This window comes from Sceloporus undulatus, chromosome 5 (genome assembly GCF_019175285.1).
Source record: "Sceloporus undulatus isolate JIND9_A2432 ecotype Alabama chromosome 5, SceUnd_v1.1, whole genome shotgun sequence".
Lineage (NCBI taxonomy): Eukaryota > Metazoa > Chordata > Lepidosauria > Squamata > Phrynosomatidae > Sceloporus > Sceloporus undulatus.
In genome coordinates this window covers 163,748,800-163,770,095 of record NC_056526.1, presented here as the reverse complement: position 1 = coordinate 163,770,095, position 21,296 = coordinate 163,748,800, and the positions used below count along the sequence as shown (strand labels likewise).

Here is a 21,296-nt window from a genome sequence, read left to right as displayed (position 1 = left end):
GGATGACCTTGGGTAAGTCATGTGCTCTCAGCCCCAGAGGAAGGTAATGGACTCTATGCACAACACAAATTACAATCTAATTTAATTTTTCCCATCCTGATGTATTGTTGATATTTATCGTTTGTTGCTCTCATGGAAAGGCGGGCTAGAAATAAATGATTTATTATTATTATTAGATGTTTTGAAATTAACTCCCAAGATTCTTTTCTATTGACCTTGCTGGCTGGGTCTGATGGCAGATGAATTGCAAAACATCTGGAAGGCACTAGGGTGGTGTAGAGTGATCTAATGGGAATTTAGAAATATTTGATACTAGACATTATGATGCTTGGCACTGCCCATTAATTGTAAATCAATATATATGCTCACACAATCTGAACTGCCATTTGATTGCAGCTTCATTTTCTGTTGAAAATTCAGTAGCAGCAAAACCAGGAAACTTGTTTGTGAGTCTAAGGATCTTTCACTTTTTTTTTTTGTCCTGTCCAAATAACAGATTTACATGGTAGGTTGCTATTTCTGGCCAGTTTCATTGTATAAATATTAGTGTAGCATACGGAGTGTAATTGGTTTAAAATAAATTGCACTGAGTTAGCATAGGCCTCTTGTGTGAGTTCTAGCAGCTCTATGGGTCCTGTCTTATGCAGGGCATTAACCACACTGACAATTGTCAAACAGAATACGTGGTTGTGAATCATGAAGATGCTTGGTAGTCTGTGCACTGAAAGCCTGTATACACCTGAATGGCATTTAAACCTACCTGTGTTTTGAATTCAGGTTTTCATGGTGTAGGTGTACTTGGCATCAATTGTCTGATGACTCAGGGAATGCATTCAACTTGGCTTTCTGTGGAATGAATGGTGCTTCTATACTATGTACTAGAGAAAGTGTTATTGTCACTGGCCACTGTCACAATATTATTTGGATTATTTATTTTAGCCAGTTTATTCACATGTTAAAATCAAGATAAATTTTTAGTAATTGACTAAAATGCTAAAAGCTTTCTTTTCAAACTGCATTAAAAGGAAGTTTTTCAGTGTTTTAATATTATGTGAATATTTCTCAACCTTAGCTCTCAGGGTGTTGTTGAACATCCATTCACAGAAATAAACCCTCGGCAATATGACCAATGTTTAGAGATTCTCAGTGTCATAATCTCACAATATTTGGGGACCCAGGACAGGGAAACACTTAATGGAAATTTCTCATATTTCTTCCTTTCATTTGTCCTGTCTGTATATTAAAAAAAAGTTGTTGTTTTACTTTTAGTTCAGAAGTAGACTTTAGCTAACAGTTAAGTTGCTTCATTAATTAATGTTAAAAATTTGTTTTTTTTAAAAAAAACACACACACTGCAATTCTCATTTAATTTTTCATAGTGTTTAATATACTACTGGTAAGTCCTTTGAAGTACATAGGCCTCCTAGTGGGAGTACGTAATACATGCAATCACAAGCACTAAAGAAAACCTGGTTCTATATTGCTGCTACATGCATATTTAATAGTTGAAGAGCCTGTCTGCAATACTGTTTGAGTTTTTTTTTAATGTTTTTAAAAATCTTTCTTTTATTGTCCTCAACCACTTTACTTTTTGACAAGTTGATCATGTGTCCTGACTTTTGTGTGTCGGAACATTTGTCCTTTGGAATCCCATTTTATATAGTGCTTTTGGAATGGTGAATGATGTCTTGCATGTGACAGCAAGGCCACAGGGTAAAATTCCTGGATATTAGCATGGAAATCACCTTCCCCAAGGCTTACCACAGCTCCAGATGTTTACTTGAGAAGGCTGCAAAATTGTAGATCTTATAGGTAATAGTTGTATCAACTCATACTAGAAAATAATGCCTTTAAGGGCCCTGCTCTCAGGTTTGCCAGGGAAACTAGTGGTAGTTATTTCAGTTTTTTAAACTCACAATGTCTAATTTCTCATTTTAACTCTAATCACTCCTTTGATGAGAATTGCCAAAGAACACATCGTGTAAGAAAGTACTAGGTTTTAGAATCTAGTGATTGCAGGCTATTACCATAGCCAAACTGATTGCCAAATACAAGCTCTTTCAAATAGATCAGTGTTTTAGGCCATATATTCTCTCTCCCTTTAGCCAGTGCAGGGGGAGCCAAAGAATCAGTACCTCACACAAGACTGAGGAGCAAATTAAGAAGCTAAGATGTTTGTTACCATTTATGCAAACTTTCCATTCTGTCATATCCATGAAAGTACAGAAACCAAAGCTATGGATCTTTCAAGATGTAATCCTGTACTCATGTGGTGGTACATTCAGTTAGAATTAATGGGGCTTTCAATAAAGGCTGCATCTACTTTGCAGAAATAATGCAGTTTGGCACCACTTTAACTGCCATGGCTTAATGATATGGACTTCTGGGATTTGTAGTTTTGTGAAATATTCAGCTTTCTCTGTCAGAGGCTAAGTTCTCACAGGCCAGAATACTCTGGGAGCAGCCCAGTATATTCTGGCCTCAGACCTGCCCCAACATCTCACTATTACCCAGGCCCCTCACATTTTGCTTCTGATCTTCCCAAATGATCCAGAGCCCTCTGTTGCAATTCCACGTAGCTGTTTGCATGCATTTCCTGCTGTGCCACTTACTGAGGCCACTGCCACAGACAGTCACTCATCCTGAGGTCAGAATATGGTGTCCAGTGTCTATCACATGGCTGAGTGCCTTTTTCTGAGCAAGCAATTTGCTGAAGCTGTGGCTGCACTGGGCAGCACAGTGGGATGCATTGTAAACAGTTGCTCAGTGCAGCAGTGAGGGCTCTGGAGATTCTGGGAAGATCCAAAGGGAAAAATGAGTTTTTAAAAAATATTTCAAGCAAGGTATATAGTGGGTTTGGTGCTGAATTACCCAGGGATTGACTGTGTTTCATTCAATTATCTTGGGTTCTAAGCTAATACCTTCAGTTTCAAAAATTTGCCCAGATGTTCTTATTTGACTTCTGTGATTCTGTTCTACAGCAAATTGTGAATAAAACCTTTACAGTCTGTGTTGTAATAAATCAGATAATATATTTCAGTAGGTAACAAAGCAGTGAACACTTCCCTTCATTTCATGTTTATATCCGTATTATAAATTTTAAGCATTGTTGCACTAGTTATCACTTTATATATAGAATTACTAGTTGACTTTACAGTATGACTTTTTATGAACCAGAACATGTGTTCTATAAGATACTGTTCCAGTTGAGTGTGGTCCAGTCCAAAATTGTAGTGGATGACTAACGTGAAGGCTTACCCACGTGTTTGGGCCTTGTCTACATAGCTGTGTTGTTTACACCAGTACATCTTAAGCTATGTGGTGTGTGTAGGATGGTAGTAGTGGTGGTGTTTTTCCCCCCACAACATGCTAGGGTCTGGCAGCATTTTTGTGCTCTTTGGCTATGACTGTTACTTTCTTTCCTGGAAACTGTCCATAAATTGGCAACAAATAGCTCATGGATCATCACTGGTTCACAGACCACTACTTTGAGTGGCACTGTTTTATAGAAGCCTGATATGGCTTCTATAGCTCCATTGTTATCCATTGGATAGTGGGAAAAGTGTAAAGAAGTTTTGTAGATGGGGCACATTGCTTCTGTGCATACAGGCTCTTAGATTCATGCATTCTGTTTTGGGACGATGTTCAGTGGAAATAAACTAGATCTAGACCACATGACTTTTCAGTCCATCAAACCTGGCATTACCAAAGAAATGCTGATACTCTAACACTGTGTGAGAACTGAGAGTGCATGTTTTAACTAACATGATTGTCTTTTGCACAGAATGGTTTTACTCCACTACACATTGCTTGCAAGAAAAATCGCATTAAAGTCATGGAACTGCTGGTGAAATACGGGGCTTCTATCCAAGCTATAACAGAGGTAGAGAACTTTCCTAAAGAAGCATCTCTCCCCCACTATTTCTTCCTTCTCTTAGTTCCATACTTTTCTTTTATATACATATACGAGGAAGACTCTAAAGGCTTTCTGTAGAGGAGTAAAATTTCTGTTGCTTTGTTTCACAGTCGGGCCTCACTCCAATACATGTGGCTGCATTTATGGGTCATTTGAACATAGTACTCCTTCTGCTGCAGAATGGAGCCTCTCCAGATGTCACTAACATTGTGAGTATAGCTTGGATTTGAATAACATCTAACTACATGAATAATTATTGGAAGAAATTGTAATGAATTAATAAATATTTGAAATCTTTATAGCTTGATCTTCCAGGTTTGGAGGAAAGTTGTTTTTATTTTGGTAGAATGTGTTCAACCTGATGCTGGAGTGAGAAAGATCCATCTTGTCATTTGAGATGTGGTTTCCTTGTCCCAGGTTTATGGTGATGAGATATGACCATATATAGAGTTACCCCAAATCTTATATTCCATTATAATGATGTGGGTCACTGAGCGTGAGAAGACAGAGGATGCTGCATTTTTCCACCTTTCCCTTGTATCCAAGGAGTTTATCACACTACTTACTTCCCGCTCTGCTCCCGTTGCCCCAACATCACCGATCTGCGACGGGAGCCTCCTGGTGGGATCGAGGATGGTGCTTTTAAAGGGGAATGCTTCCGTTTTTGTCATGGAAGCGCTCTCGTAATTGTTTTAAAAAGGACCCTTTTTAATAACAATTTAATCCATTATTAAAAAAGGACCCTTTTCTAACAATTATGAGAACGTTTCCATGATGAAAACGGAAGCGTTCCCCTTTAAAAGCGCCATACGCAATCCTACCAGGAGGCTCCCGTCGCAGATCGGTGATGTTGGGGCAACGGGAGCAGAGCAGGAGGTAAGTAGTGTGATAAACTCCCAAGAGGTTATAATTTCCTTAGACCAGCTTTACAATTGTGCTACCATCAATGACATAGTCAGGGCAAGGCTTGGGAAAATTACATTTTTGGGATCAGTTCCAAGAATTCCTCCAGCCCATAAATGAGTCCTTACTGAAGATTCTGAGTCTTGTGGTCTTTTAAAATGTAATTTCTCAAGCTCACAATTGGTGGCCCTTTCTTCTGCCCATGTGTACACACACTTTTGTCTGTTGTTGTCTGACTTGTGCTGGCAGAAATGTTACCATAGAGTTCTGGTGGCTTCTCTAAAAGACTGTGACAGTGGCAAAGCTATATCTCACATTCTGCCATTGTGGGAAAATACTTCATCAAATTCATATCTAATAACATTACTAATAAAAGACTAGTGATGGTGACAGTTTATATTGGTCAATAATTTCAACTATTACCTGGACGGTCTCTGTGATAGCCTCTTCCTTTTAGATATGTAGACATGTTTTTAAAAATAAAAATATACAGGCACACAAGAAGGTGCTTTAAATTGAGTTGTACAATTGGTACATTTAGTGAAGTACTAGTCTAGTCAGATTAGCAGCAGCTTTCTGGGTTTTCAGGTAGTTTTCAGATTTGCTGGCCTAACCTGGAGAACATTTGTATTCCCTTATGGTCTCCTGTGTGCGTGTTAACCAGGCCAGACTTTCTCAAGCTTCCAAAACCAGGTTGTTGATTATGATGATGTGTGCCTTCAAGTCATTTCTGATTTAGGGGACTAAGGCAAATCTATCATAGCTTTTTCTTATCAAGATTTGCTCAGAGAAGGTTTGTCATTCCTCTGAGGCTAAGAGAGCTTAATTTGCCTAAGGTTACCCAGAGAGTTTTCATGGTTAAGTGCGGATTTGAACCCCTATCTCTCAGTATCCAACATTCATGCCATTGCTTTAGTGGGTACCCGTAAACTGAATGTTAAAATAACAATTATTAAGAGTAACAGTAGTAGTTTTGATTCTATTGTATTAGACTTGGACTAATGTGGATTAGTCCAGTATGGTTTTACTCTCCCCAAGAAAACTAACAAACTTCAAACATCTCTTCTTCTATAGCGTGGAGAGACTGCATTACACATGGCAGCTCGTGCAGGACAGGTGGAAGTGGTGCGTTGCCTCCTAAGGAATGGTGCTCTTGTTGATGCCCGAGCAAGAGTAAGTGTTTTCATGATCACCCTTTGCACTCTTTATAAAAGCAAAATAGAGATCAGAAAACTATGTTATAGAGAAATACCAGGATGGGTTTTCCCCCACGAAGCCTTCATTGGAAAGAGTAACAAAGGTAATGTATGATTAAGATACAAAGACATAATCAAAAAGAACAAATGACGCCGCCCAACCTACTGGGCCGGCATTGTTTCTGGGGTGGAAGACGCCCTAGTCTCCGCAACTGCAGAGGCCTGTCTTGCCCCCGCAGGCTTTGGGTTGGCGGGAAGGCCCACCATTGGCTGCTGGGGTGGAAAGGGCAGCTCTTTTGCACCGGGTGCTGGAACTACATGTCCCAGCTTGCATTGAAAAAAGGGAAGAGGCCATGATTGGCTGGGTCGGACCCCGAGTGTAGCCTCTTGGTGGAAGGGACCTGAGAGGCGGTGCCTCCGCTCTTTCCAGGCCCCCTATTGGTGGATGGGCCTATTTAAGGCTGCGTAGTGTGCCATCTGGCACGATTTTAGCTCGGTTCTTCCACCCTCCTTCCCTTGGCTAGGGTGTTTTTGTCACAACTTTGTTTTAGGGTGGCAGCATAGATCCTGGATCTGGTGGGCATGGTTTCCAGGGCTCCATAGCATTGGATCGGGAGTCCATTAGACCCGGGGGGAGCGCTGAGGGCAGGCGGTGTAGCCTGTGACTAGGGGCTTATTGGAATATGCAATGGTTGCATATATGCAAGAGGGCATTTCTGTTGCCCCGTGTCATCCCGATGCTTGGTTGTGACCAAGCAACCTTACATCAGTCAACCGGGGTGTTAATTGATATTTCCAGAGCCAGACCTTATGCTTTGGGCCAACCCCTACCCCTTTGTGCTGTTTGTTAATAAAAGTGTGGCCTTTTCTTCCAATTCTGTGTTGTTGTCTTATTGGGCGGGTTCTGTCCCACAGCAACCAGGATCTCTTGGAAATGAAATCTGTACAAGAAGTAGAGGATCTAGATATTAAATGTGACTGGTTATTCCTATTACAACTTCAAGGAAGATTCAAAAAAAGGACGAAGGTTTTACATCCCATCAAAATGAACTTGATAAAGGACTGGAATGAAGTGAACAGAAAATAACATCCTAACTTTCCAAATTTCTAGAAAGAAAACTAGAACAAGATGTGATAAAACATTTTATGATAAATTGGGCAACTGATATAGGAAAACTTTAGAATTACAAAGTTGGCATTTAACCAGAAAAAGAACTTTCCAATTTACAAAATGCCAAAGCATCCAAGACACTTATCTAAAAATGGCTTTCCGTTCCCATTTAACACTGGGGAAAAAAAGAAAGAAAAAAAATAGATGCTGGAAATGTTGAAAATTATGTGATGATGGGTCATTGCTCATGGGTCCACATGTGGTGATACTGCTCACAAACAAAAAAATTCTGAAAAAGAGTACATCAAAATTTATGTAAAATCTTAAAAATAAACTGTAAGGTGACCCCAGAAATTTACCTGTTAAATATAATGGACAAAATAACAAATAATCAAGCAAGAAGGAAATGGAGAAGATTCTATATAACATTTCAGTGGCTAGAATCAACTTTGCAAAAAAGTGGAAAGGTAAAGATATTTCAAGTATTGATGAATGGCTGTTAAATGTACTAGAAGTGATTGAAATGGATAAATTAATCCTATCAATAAAAAACGGTCGCCCGACTCGGCGGGCAGACCGTTTTGCCGCTAGAAGCAGCTGGAACTACAAACCCCGTGTGCACTGGGGATTGCTCCGGCTCCCTATTGGTGCGCGGAGCGGATGGGGCGGTCCCATCGCTCCGCGACGCTCTGGGAGCTGGGCTCGTTGGTGCGGAGCTTCCGGTCCTCCAGGGCTGCCCATTGGTTGGGTGGCCTTGGAGGAGGGGCTCCGCACAGCATGCAATATGGGCGGGGCCTAGGCCTATTTTAGGCCACGTTGCCGGCCCCAGCCCTCAGTTGGTGCTTGGCTTCGAGCAGAGCGGAGCCAAGCTGAGGAAGAGAGAAAGACTTTGAGCTTCTCCCGCCCGCCCACTGCTGTTTTGTGGGTGTTTTTTCGTCACAACTTTGGCGGCAGCATAGGCCAGGATCTGCACGTTGTTGTACCAGGGCTATGGAGCTCTGGTTTGGGAGTCAATAGGTACCCGGGGGCGAATAGGGCAGGCGTTTGGCCATTGCGGGGGCCAGAACGCGGGAGCCCTCCTGGTGACTAGGGGCTTTGTGAATGCAAGACAATGTTTGCGGTCAAGTTGTGTTCCTTAGCTCCTAGGTCATCCCAAGCACCTGGTGGGAGCCAGGTTTGGATAATCAGACAACATCGGGTTGTTTGATTTCACAGATCCTGACCTTATGCTTTGTGCCAACCCTACCAATTGTTTGCAAATAAAGTTGTGGCCTTACTTCCAACCTGTTGTATTGTGGTTATTTGACAGCAACATCTGAGGCAAATGGAAAGTCCTCAGAAAAAATGGAAAAAGAATGGGAACTATTAATAGAACATTGTAAAAATAGATGGAACGAACAGTAAACAAGAAATAGTCAAAACACTAACACTTACCAAATAAAAAACATAAATATCTCAATTTAATAAGAAAGCATAAAATACTGAAGCTATATGTCAATCACATCCTAAGGTAAAAAAGTAATTAAACGTAAGTAAATACGTCAAACAAATCAGAAGGATTATTGAAAATTTTAACAGGTGATATAACAGAATATAGGTTGAGAGTTTCTTAAGATTGTGCTTAGTACTCATAATATGTTACAATGTTGGTTAATTGTAAACATGATAATCCTTATTTCTTATTCATATGGTAAAATTACCTGATGAATGAATATATGGAATGTAATAATTCTTTTTTCTTAATAAATAAAAAATATATTTTTAAAAAAGCAGAATAGGGGGCTGTACTAAGAACAGTTTTTTTTCTTCTTTACTTGGAATCTTTTTATATATGTATTTGTAGTGCAGGGTGGGAAAAAACATATTTATCATCTGTTCAAACACAATAGTATAATTATCTGAAAATGGGAGGGGGAATTAGGCTTTCATTTTTGAAAATGATAACAGTCCTAGACTCACTTTTCTTCTTTTTTGAATGGTAGGAGGAACAGACTCCACTGCATATTGCTTCTCGGTTGGGAAAAACAGAAATTGTCCAGCTATTGTTGCAACACATGGCTCATCCTGATGCTGCAACCACTAATGGATATACACCACTGCACATCTCTGCCCGAGAAGGTCAAGTTGATGTAGCATCAGTGCTCTTGGAGGCAGGTGCAGCACACTCTTTGGCAACCAAGGTAATATTGGAAGTGTCAATATTAACAATTCAATAGTAGATAAGTGAAGACATTGTTGGGTGTATGCCAATTTGCTTCTACTTTCAGATTCTTGGTGGCGCAGTGGTTAAATGCCTGTACTGCAGCCACTCACTCAAAACCACAAGGTTGCGAGTTCAAGACCAGCAAAAGGGCTCAAGCTTGACTCAGGCTTGCATCCTTCTGAGGTCACTAAAATGAGTACCCAAGATTGTTGGGGGCAAATTAGCTTACAGTTGTAAACCGCTTAGACACTGCTTAGGCGGTATGGAGTGGTATATAAATGAAGCTTGTTTGTTCCTACTCTGGCAAATAATTTACCAGTTTTTCATCTATAAAATAGAAATAAAGATGCTTAATAATAATAATAATAATAATAATAAATTTTATTTATGCTTCCCCGCCTCTCCCAGTGGATCGAAGCGGGGTTATAGACTAAAAAAATGTTGAATGTTAATGATGATGAATGTTATCTTTGTGAATTCTGGTACTGACTGACTTGATCTAGCCACACTATACTGGAGACTAGAAGTCAATGATTTGTAGCCATTTGCATTTCCTATTCCACAATTCACAGAAGTATCAAAATGAATATTTGAAAATGAGTGTTCAGGAAGACATTTTAAAAGTGAGCTTAGTTATAGTTGCTGATAATAGATTTTTTAAAAAGAAAGCCAAACAATGCAGAAAGGCTACAAAAATGCTTATGAATTAGCACAAGCAAAAGTTATGTGGACCAGCAACAAACTCATTCATCTGACCCTACACAGGAATAAAACTGTACCACCCAGAGTTGTGGTGAGGCCAAAGTAATTGTTTATAATAGGTTGATAATGTGGTTACATAGAGTGAGAAATGGTGTAGCTACAGATATTATTCTTTTAGTTAACATTAGCTTATCACTTTGTAAGTTGTTGTTTAATACCCAAATTAACACAGTGATTCAGGGCAAGGAGTTCTTGATCACAGAGAGATGGTTATTAACACCCTAAGTGTTGTGGAGGTTTATGACATGCACATCCACAGTCTCCCACTGACTAGTATTCAGATGATTAATTGTTTGAAGCTGCTTGATTTAGACCTGATGAACTACTTAAACCACCACGTTCATATTTGTTTAGCAAAGACATGAATCAAATAGATGTGCCATTCACTGTAGAAGTAAGTTGTGGCATAGACTGGAATTGGAGGTGAAATGGTAAAATGGATCCCATCATTTTAAAAAGTAGTTTTAATATTTGGATGTGAAGGTATGAAAGGAAACCACAACTACAACATATATGCTTGAAAATTATTTCACCAAATATGGAGACTTCTTTTTTAGACTCCCCTATGTACAGTTTCTGGCATGGCATCTCTCACAAAATATGAATGCAAAGACAGATGCAGCATATGAATCCTTTTGTTTCATTTTTTAAAAATTGTGTTCCATTATATGCCCCTCACCTTTAAGTATCTGTAATTTCCTTCAAAGATTTTTAATATTTGCAGATTGTCCATTACCATCTGATCCTCCTTCCTGGTCTTTGTGACAGGGAAAGGGGCAAACTGCAGATATTGTTTGGAGTGCAATTCCCAGTAGTCCTCACCACTGCCTATGTTGGCCAGGGCCAGAAACTTCTGTAGAACTGCACTTTGCACATCTCTTCTGTATATGGCATTTTCTTTTAAGGAAAACCTGCTTCACAGGTAGAAAAAAAAATTGTATTGTTATTTTATTGATCTGTTGTCTGAGATCCTGCATTGTTAGGCATAACTACAGTGGTACCCCGGGATACGAATTACCCAGCTTACGAATTTTTCGGGATACGAAAAAATCCCATAGGGATTTATTGTTTCGGCTTACGAAGGTTTTTTCGGGTTACGAAAAAACCTCGGCGCTATTTTCAATGGAAAGGCCGCCACCGGAGGGCAGCAGAGAGCTATTTTTTCCATTAGCGCCTATGGCAATTCAGGTTACGAAGGTTTTTCGGGTTACGAAATTAGCCGCGGAACGAATTAATTTCGTAACCCGAGGTACCACTGTATGATGATGGGGTTCCATCATTGCAGTTATGTCTGACGATTCCACTTTAAAAAAAACACTACATTTTCAGGCTGGCAGCACCCCAACCCAAGAGTTTCTGAGGTGCTGTACATCAGGGCTCTTGGCAGTCATGTCTGCAGTGCCTTTCTGGCACTGGGTACAGGCAGCTGAACAGAGCCTCTTGGAGTCAACTGCAATTGCTTGTCTCGGTGCACCCCACAACCAGAAATCATTTTCCAATGCTTTGATCTTCAGTACCTCAGAAGACCTTCATTTGAGGTGTTACCAGGCCGGAAACCCAAGTTTTAAGGGATATATTGGGTTGTTAGTTACCATAAAGGTGAATCTTCAGTAGTTATGAGATTGTAAATCCATTTTATGCCTGCCAGTATGTTCTTAATTTTGACCTTAATCAGTTAGTGTGTTTAGAATTGTGGGCATGTTGTTGTCAACATTGTTATTCTTACATTCCAGATACAGTACTTTGCCTTACAAGGCTGTGCTTGGTGAGATTAACTGGAAATGCAAGACAAAAGATCTGAACAGCTTACAATTCTCTACCTCTCTTTTAAAACAAAAGAACACAACCTTTAAGATTATATTAATACTCTGCTTTTCCACTTGATGTTTTATAGAAGGGATTCACACCACTGCATGTGGCTGCAAAGTATGGAAGCATAGATGTGGCAAAACTCCTGTTGCAGCGTCGTGCATCTCCTGATTCATCTGGAAAGGTAAGAAATGTAATGTTTCAGTCTAAAATAACCAGTAAGCATGACATTTGTAGTCAATGCTAACGAAGCCTGCAATGAAACTGTAAGGAAATCAAAGTTACATTGCAGGGACATATCACAATACATGTTAATATGTAGCAAGCTATATTTGATGATAGTAAAGGCTCTGTTTAGTCTTTCCTTTTGCATTTACTATGGACAGTTGCTTAGTCCAGTTAGAACTGACAATAATTTCTCATAGCAGCTATGACAGATAATGCTTATACAATTCATCCTCTTATTTAAAAAAAAGGAAAATGAGAGTGGAATTAGATCACCAATTCTTTGTAGTGATAGGATTATTATGTGAAAGCTTTCCTTATTGTTGATGGCTTCATCCTCATGACTGCTTTGCTTCCCTACGTTGAGAATAAATTATTATTGCTATTTCTACCTTACTGTAAGAGGCCATTATAAGCTCCTGCCAGAATGGAGGCCTCATGTTCTGTTTCTCACTCACCCTTCCTAACATCTAGGCCAGCCTTCTCAAACCTTGTGCCCTCCAGATGTTTTGGACAATAATTTCCAGAGCATTGGACATGCTGGTTGGGGCTGATGGGATTTGAAATCCAAACCTTCCATAAGGCACTGGCTTCAGGAAGCCTAGTATAGTCCACCCTACCCCATGATTCTATTACAGCTACAGTGATAATGTACAGTAGATAGGAAAAAATCAGAATAATTTGAGGCAGATAGTACAAAGCATGAGACAAAATCTGACAAATTTTCTACAGCAGATTGTGTAATATGCCACTTTGCCTTAAGTATATTTTCATGCAGTTCCACCCTTGTGTTCTTATGAGGTCAAAGTAATGGTTTAATAATTCTCAGTGATAAATTTGATAGGAAGAATTACAGTGTATTTTGTTCAAATAGTTATTGGGTTTTGGCCAAAAATAAGATGGCAGTGTTATGTTTTTCTTTTATGAAAGATATCAAACTCGACTCTCCCTGGGTTTCAATTTCAATTTCAGTACATTTGAGCAGTTTAAATTATTTCATTACAGTATGCCCTCTTTTTCAAGCACAAGGCAATAGCTAATTATTTGTTTAGTCATGGCTTGAAAAATGGGATTGTGTTTGTTTGTTTTGATCTGGAAGTTGTAGTCCAAAAATGATTACTATTTTTGTTCAAAGTAACACTTCTAATATGAAAATAATTCACTTTGGGTTAAACTTTTAAGTTTGTATTGGTTATTTGCTCCTTAATATATTTTGTTCTTTTAATGTTAATAATAGCTTAAAACAGAGCTAACCATCACCTAATGCCTTAACATAAACCCACCCCCTTCCAGAATGGTCTCACCCCACTCCATGTTGCTGCTCATTATGACAACCAGAAGGTGGCACTACTGTTGCTGGAGAAAGGTTCTTCTCCCCATGCTACTGCCAAGGTGAGATTTCCTATTCTGTTCAAGAAGGCTTCCTTGAAGTTCTAATAGTATTCTTAGAATTCTGTATTTTTTGATGGCTACCCAGCAATTGTTGTTGACCCATCACTGCAGGCCTTCATGCTTAGAAAGTCACATATTTACATTTGAATATTATTAATAAGCTTATCAGATGTCATTTCCAGCCTGATCTGGGGAACAAGCTGGGATTGGAATGAGATGGAATAGAGGAGAACAGGTGTTATCACATGGATTTAGCCACAAATGCCAACAGGAGTCCCCAAGCCATTCCCCAGCCATGCTATGGCTGCCGATTTTGAAGAATGGAAGCTTTATCTTCTTCAAAATTGGTGGCAAAAGCATGGTTGGGGATCAGTTTGGGGACTCCTGGTGGCATCGATGGCAAAATTCAAGTGATAACACTCATTCCATTCCATCCCAATCCTAGCCCGTGACCAAATTGGGCTGGAAATGAAGTCTGATAAACTTATATGTTTGGGTTCTGTTGGAACCCAGCAATGGTTTGCGTATGGCATTGTTTGATCTTAACTGTTAAGAGATTTTAACTATTCATTCTGATTTTGTTATTTATGTTAATATTGTTTTATTCTTTTTTTGGGTTTTGTTGTACCCTACTTTGAGAGATTTTATAGGAAGTTCATGTGGAAGGTTTTACAAGTGGCTTACAGCTCTTCTAGGATGCAGAACAGAGGAGAGCATACTCCAGTCACAGATGCTCTGGTGTGTCCTAAGCCCTGTTAGTCTCTTGCTGGCTCATCATAAATATTAACTGAACTGATTTTCAGCTACTCCAGAGGACTTCATTGTAACTCTTACTGAGAAATCTCTGAAATTATAAGCACTGAGGTGATATATTTACTGCACATTTGTCCTCATGTTGTGACCATGGTCACAGACTGAGAGGGCACTGCATCCAGCAGACCTTTCTTTGTCCATCACCAAATCCCAGTCCACCAATTTTGTGCTTCCAGTAAGAGGCCAGTGCAAAAAACTCAGTGGTTGCTGAAATGCAGGAAAAGAAGAATCCAGTGTTGAATCTTCCTCTTCAAGATTAGAGCCTCATGTAGAACTAAGTTATACATAGAGTTATTGGAGTCTGTAGTAGAGTGAAGATAGCAATATAACAATACAGCACTAGGTCAGATATCAGTATTGAAACTGAGGAATCTGTCACCAAAGTCTTACATTTTGCACTTTTGCTTTCCACTTTATACACTATAGTATTTGCAGAAGTTATGAAAATATTCCTAGTGACAACATATAGCAAGTCATTAGACAGTAGTCATTAAGGTGTAATGGAAAGTTACTAAGCAAGCACCAAATGAAAACTGTTTATATTAAGCATTTGCCTTACGTTTCATATTTTTACTGTTATAAAACCAGCAGTTACGCAAGGGTAAGGTCAGAATGCCCTTACTTTTAATTAAAAGTAAATACTTAATTTTGCATTTTTCTTGAAATTGCTGACAGCCTAATAACTCTGCAGCTTCTAAAGTTTTCCTTTGTTGATATGTTTTCTTCAGCATGGCTGTGCCTTACTTTGACTTCATGGCCACACTCTGCTCATACCCTTCAGTCAACAGTGTTTGTGGGGTAGAACCACTTCTTATTGTGGCCTTTAGGATATATTTCTGCCACATTTAACAAATAAAGTATGTAATTATTTACATCAAAATTACATAAACTCTAACAAGAATAGATCTTCTGGGAAAAGTTTCCAGACACATGTGGACTTTGGCAAATATAAATACTAATCTCTGTCACAAAAATGTGCTGTAAATGGATTCCTGTTATCATCTAACACAAAACCCCCTGGCTGGTTTCTTTCTTGTTAAATTTCTTGCCTATTAGGGGAAATTATTTCAGTTGATAGGGTTGAGAAAGTAATGGTCATTCTTTGGAAGAGAATGTCTTCATATTTACTAGATAGGAAAACTCTCACCATTATAAAGAAATATGCATATATTAATGTATGACAATTGGGTTTTAGAATGGATATACACCTCTACATATTGCTGCTAAGAAGAATCAGATGCAGATAGCCACAACCCTGCTGAACTATGGAGCAGAGACCAATATTCTGACCAAACAAGGAGTTACCCCTCTTCACTTGGCCTCTCAGGAAGGTCATGCTGACATGGTAAACTTGCTTCTGGAGAAAGGTGCCAATATTCATGTAGCCACAAAGGTAATGCCCTCTTACTACTAATAGTAAATTGTTCTAACATTTTATATATAAAAGGGGAAGAGGGACACAAAACCAGTTAACACAGAATATTAATCTATATTAATCACTGGGGAAAAATAGGATGATATGTAAAACCACATTTAGATAATATAAATTTTCTAAAACACCTGCTAGTTTGAGTTTTGGTCTGATACAAAGGGTGCATCTACATTGTAGAAATAATACAGTTTGACATTACTTTAAGTATTGTAGCTCCAGCCTATGAAATCCTGGGATTTGTCGTTTTTAAAGTCTTTAGCCTTCTCTGTCAAAGCGTTCTGGTGCCTCACAAAATTACAAATCCCAAGTTTCTGTAGGATAGAGCCATGGCAGTTAAAGTAGTATCAGACTGCATTTTTTCTAGTTCAGAAAAGACAGCATTTCTGGCTCTTATCTCTGCCTAATACTGATTGTCTCAGTTGAATCCAATTAAAGAACTTTGTTGTTGTTGTTGAACTCAAGAGCTTGGTGACATGACTATGGAATTAGTTTAGTTTGATCAGGCCTGTTCCAGAAAAGTGCAGCTTATTTCTGGATAAAAATTCTGAAAGATGGTGATTGATGGTTAATTTGTGGTCCATTATTTTAACTTTCCTGCCCAATAACTTCAGGAGGGCATTGGGCATGATGTCCATTGCCTTTGATACATTTGTACACCCATCTTTATCTCTGCTTTTGATCTTATCCATACCTATAGTGCTTTCCTGTGCCAAACCATAACTAAAGATTATCTCTGAGTATGCTGACTAAAGTTAAAACCAATCAAGGGAGAAGTGATGATCATTGTTGGGCTTTTTGGTTTTGAAATTATTAGGGCTGCAATAACCTGAACAATTTTGGGGGGCACAAGGCCTATTAAAGAGGATATGACTTACTTCTGATAACTTATGTATACAATTGCACTGAAGACTCTTATCATAGATACAATTTAGCCCCCTCTGGTCATTCTGCTCTCAGGTGTTCATTCATTTCTTGTTTATGGGGTATGCATACATTAATCTTTGTAATCAAGGTTGTGTTTTCCTACCACCACCATTTACTGAGAAGGCCTTTACTCTCACATGCAAACATGCAAACATAGTATCCATGCCTTTGTAGCTTTCCAGCTGGGATGTTCTACTAAGCTCTACAAACCTTTCAGACAGTTCAGATGTTTCAAATGCCTACTCTGATCTCTGACACATTTAATACATGATAATAATATTTCTAATTTCATTATAATACATAGTGTATTATATGTACTATATTTAATTTGCAGAGTGGATTGACATCTTTACACTTAGCAGCTCAAGAAGATAAAGTGAATGTAGCAGATATGCTGATAAAGCATGGAGCAAACAAAGATGCTCAGACTAAGGTATAATAACTTCCAAAATAATAAAAGAATTTTCCACTACAGTACTACATTCACTACTCACATTTCTTGTTATATTTCTTTCTTTATAGCTAGGTTATACACCATTAATTGTGGCTTGTCACTATGGGAACATTAAGATGGTCAACTTTCTCCTCAAGCAAGGAGCAAATGTTAATGCTAAGACAAAGGTAAATATTTGTTCATCATTTCTTTTCTTTTTTTGCTTTTTTTCCTTCTTTCTTACTATATTTTCTTATTGTTGTGTTTTTATTCAGATGTTATTTGCATTTGAAAACTTTACAAGGAGGTATCTTAAATGTAAAATATCTTTGTGACTCACAATAGTTAATTACCTCAACTTCACATACACACAAAACTTAAGCAAATGGTGGAAGACACATATGGGCATGAAAAATTACACAAGCAACAACTCATGTAGATTTCAGTAAGAGAGCCAGCATGGTGTAGTGGTTTGCATGTTCGACTGCAACTCTGGAGATGGGATTTGATTCCCCTCTCAGCCATGAGACCCAGTGGGTGATCTTGGACAAGTCAGATGCTCTCAGACTCAGGGGTAGGCAATTGCAAACCTCCTCTGAACAAATCTTGCCAAGGAAACCTCACTGTAGGTTTGGCTTAGGTTCACCATAAGTTGGAAACAATTTAAAGGCACACAACAACAACCAGATTTAAGCATATGTACTCCATGGAATTAATATTTATTTTTGGTAGAAAATGAAAGCTAGGTCAGATTTGTGTTGCAGTGTGATATGTCTGAAATGGTATAGAATCCTTAAGTTGGGGGTCAACTGAGTTTAAGGATGGGTCTTCTTATCCTTAGCTGGTTGCATTTGGAAGCCAAATCTGCTTTAAGGAATATAGCTAGCAACATAAAAGAAAATCTTTGCAGAAAAGGAGCAATAAGGAAAATAAAATAGTAATATGTTTGCTGTCTTTTGAGGGGAACTGTAGATATTTTGTCTTCCATCACTGAAATCTCCAAATAATTCTTAAACTGCTATGTCCAAGAAAACTGGAGCTACCAGTAGATGCTAAGTTTGATGTCTGTTCCAAAATTCTTTTGGGAAAAAATTACCACTTCTAAATTTGCATAGAGGTTTGCACGTGTCTTCTTTTCTCTTCCATGGATTTACTGTATTATAGTTCCAGATTACAAATCCCTATTTCTACAAATGGATCAATAAGTAGTTGAATGAGCACCTTGTGCTACCAGTGTATGGTATCCACTCTTAGTTTTTAGCAGGGAGACTAATGCAAGACAAGGAGATCAGTGTGTAAAAAAAATCCTAAATACAATTGTTCACCCCAGCTAGACCATTTTAACCTATTTTAATTATGGAATTGACATACCAAGTTACCATTGGTTCAGTGGCTCTGCTCTTATTAACAATGGTCTAACAATTAGATTAGTCCTAAACTTCAGCTTCCTTCCTTTGAAGGGATCACATGTTTAGCAGTGGTGTGAGGCACTCAGACTTGCCAGAATGCATGGTTTTTACCATTGGATTAAATCCCCTGAGTCATTTGTTTAGTTACCAATTCTTCTTCTGGGCCTGTAGTCTTCACAGAAATTTCCTCACCACAAATTCCATGATACCAGTAATATGGGATAGAATATTGAGGCTAAACTATCTTGGAAGTGGATATTTTTTATAGTTTCCAGAATCTGAGCAGAAACTGTTATGTGCAGTGATACACTTGCATTAATAATCTTTCCCATCCCTCCAAAAATGCAAAAGCTGGATAATATGCAGTTGGGAATGATGGATTTTTTTTTAACCTCACTTCTAGTGACTAGTCAACAGGAAGAAAGGAATTTTGTGTATAGCACTACAGAATACAAACTCAACTGAGTGTCACTGTTATTTTAACCTTTACCCTTTTACTATTTTAACCTTTTACAACTTTAACCTTTTACTACTCTACTACTTTTACTATTAAGCAAGTAATGTTTCTCTTTAATATATGAAGACTGTATACTAGTTGCCGTTATGTGGGCTTGAAGGTTTGGTATAATTGTGAGTGAGACTTTCATTAAAACTAAGAGAAAAAGAAAATGTAAGTACATATTCTAATGCATGTTTCTTTCTTTTCTAAATGTGGTAACCTCCACTAATTACAGAATGGATACACTCCTCTGCATCAAGCTGCTCAACAAGGTCATACTCACATTATCAATGTGCTTCTCCAGCATGGGGCCAAACCAAATGCAACCACAGCGGTGAGTCTAGAAAGTACCAAGGGGACTGTTAAATCCATCTAACAATAGCATTCTTTTTTAGCTCTAATACATCTTGACTTCAATGTTTCTTAGGGAACTATTCTAATTTTGCAGCTAGTGTCAGATACATACAGTGACAGAATACATTAGGCCCTCTGTATCTATGGATTCTTTATCCATGGATTCAACCATCCACAGCTTGAAAATATTCTAAAAATATATATAAATTCCAAAAAGCAAAGCTTGACATTGCCATTTTATATAAGGAACACCATTTTACGATGGCACTCCATGGATTTTGGTATCCAAGGGGCCCCCCAGAACCAAACCCCAGCAGATATTAAAGGCCCACTGTACAACCATGTCTGACCCCTTTGTCAATTGGAAATCACTCAGTTTTTCCATATTCTATTCTAACAGTAGCCTCTTGTCCTGAGTAAATGTTTCTCATCAGGATAACCGAGTAGTGGCACTCTCATTCCTTTAAGAGCATTCCATAACTTTTCATGATCAGTGCAGAACAGGATAAGATTTAGAGGAAAGTGGAGTGGAGATTGGAGGAAAGGACATAAACAACCTAAGATATACTAATGGCATGATACTACTAGCAGAAAACAACAAAGACTTGGAACAATTACTAAAGAATATCAAAGAAGGAATTGCTAGGGCAGGCTTAATGTTGAACATTAAGAAAGCAAAAATAATGACTACAGAAAATTTCCACACATTCAATTTAAATGGCAAAGAGATAGAAATAGTAAAAGAGTTCCTGTACCTTGGATCAATCATTGATCAGAATGAGGTTGCAATCAAGAAATCAGAAGACTAGTATCGGGAAGGCCAGCTGTTAAAGAACTAGACAAGATCCTAAAGTGCAAAGACATAAAATTGAAAGCTAAAGTTGGGATAGTCCAAGCAATTGGATTCCACATCACCATGTATGGATATGAGAGCTGGGCAGTGCAGAAGGCTGAGAGAATCAATTAATTTGAGATGTAGTGCTGGAGGAAAGTGCTGAGGATACGATGGATGGCTAAAAAGCCCAACAAACAGGTCAAGAACAGATCAAGCCTGAACTCTCATTGAAAGCCAAGATGACCAATTTGATACTGTTATATTTTGGACACATGAGAAGGCACAACTCATCAGAAAAGTCAATAATGCTCAGAAAGTTGAAGAGCAGTAGAAAGAGGAGAAGACTGCACACCAGCAGGCTAGACGCAATTAGGGAAGTTACAGGCCTGGGCCTGCAGAACCTGAGCACAGCTATTGAGGACGGGTGGTCTTGAAGGTGTCACCATGAGTTGAAGTCAACTCGTAGGCAGTTAATAAAAACAACAACAACAACAAATCACTGCTGAGAGGATCCAGGTTAAGATTAAGATTCATAATTTTATTTTTATAGTGTTGTTTTATTTTAACATCTGGATTTGTCTTTCCAGTAGGATAATAATGAAAGAGAAATGCCTAATTTATACAGTTGGCCCTATTTGCAGCTTTGATTTTTGCAGATTTGATTATTAGCATATTTAATTGATATGTTATCTCTAGGAATCTCTGGGTCCTTCAGCATCATTCTGCTGGAAGTTGGTCATAGAGTCACACTGGAGAACAAGAGATTCCTAAAGAAAACACTTCTCTGACCATTTGTAGGTCATCCAGCACAATTCTATAGTCATCTTCCACCTGATGTGGATCATAGAGTTGTGCTGGAAGACTTAGAATTCCTAGAAAGGTGTTCACTCACCTTAAAAAAAAACAGTGTTGCAGTTTTTCCACTTTCATGGAGATCCTGTGCCCCAATCCCAGCAAATGTGGAAGGCCCACTATAATCTTAGCTTTGTTGCTGATTTTTATTTCTCATAAATTAATGTCTATTTTGTGTAATTTTTTTAAATAAAGAAGTATGATTATACATATAGCAGTACTGATGGC

At 38.5% G+C, this 21,296-nt stretch overlaps 1 protein-coding gene across 1 annotated transcript in view; it reads left to right on the top strand.

Moving 5' to 3' along the window:
- Positions 1-21,296, top strand: part of ANK2 (ankyrin 2) — a 198,655-nt gene that overhangs the window by 85,137 nt on the left and 92,222 nt on the right. Inside the window, exons 11-20 of the mRNA XM_042470313.1 lie at positions 3,785-3,883; positions 4,027-4,125; positions 5,894-5,992; positions 9,109-9,306; positions 11,986-12,084; positions 13,419-13,517; positions 15,526-15,723; positions 17,021-17,119; positions 17,209-17,307; positions 19,263-19,361. Of these exons, the coding sequence (XP_042326247.1) occupies positions 3,785-3,883; positions 4,027-4,125; positions 5,894-5,992; positions 9,109-9,306; positions 11,986-12,084; positions 13,419-13,517; positions 15,526-15,723; positions 17,021-17,119; positions 17,209-17,307; positions 19,263-19,361 (1,188 nt within the window). The remainder of the gene's footprint in view (positions 1-3,784; positions 3,884-4,026; positions 4,126-5,893; positions 5,993-9,108; positions 9,307-11,985; positions 12,085-13,418; positions 13,518-15,525; positions 15,724-17,020; positions 17,120-17,208; positions 17,308-19,262; positions 19,362-21,296) is intronic.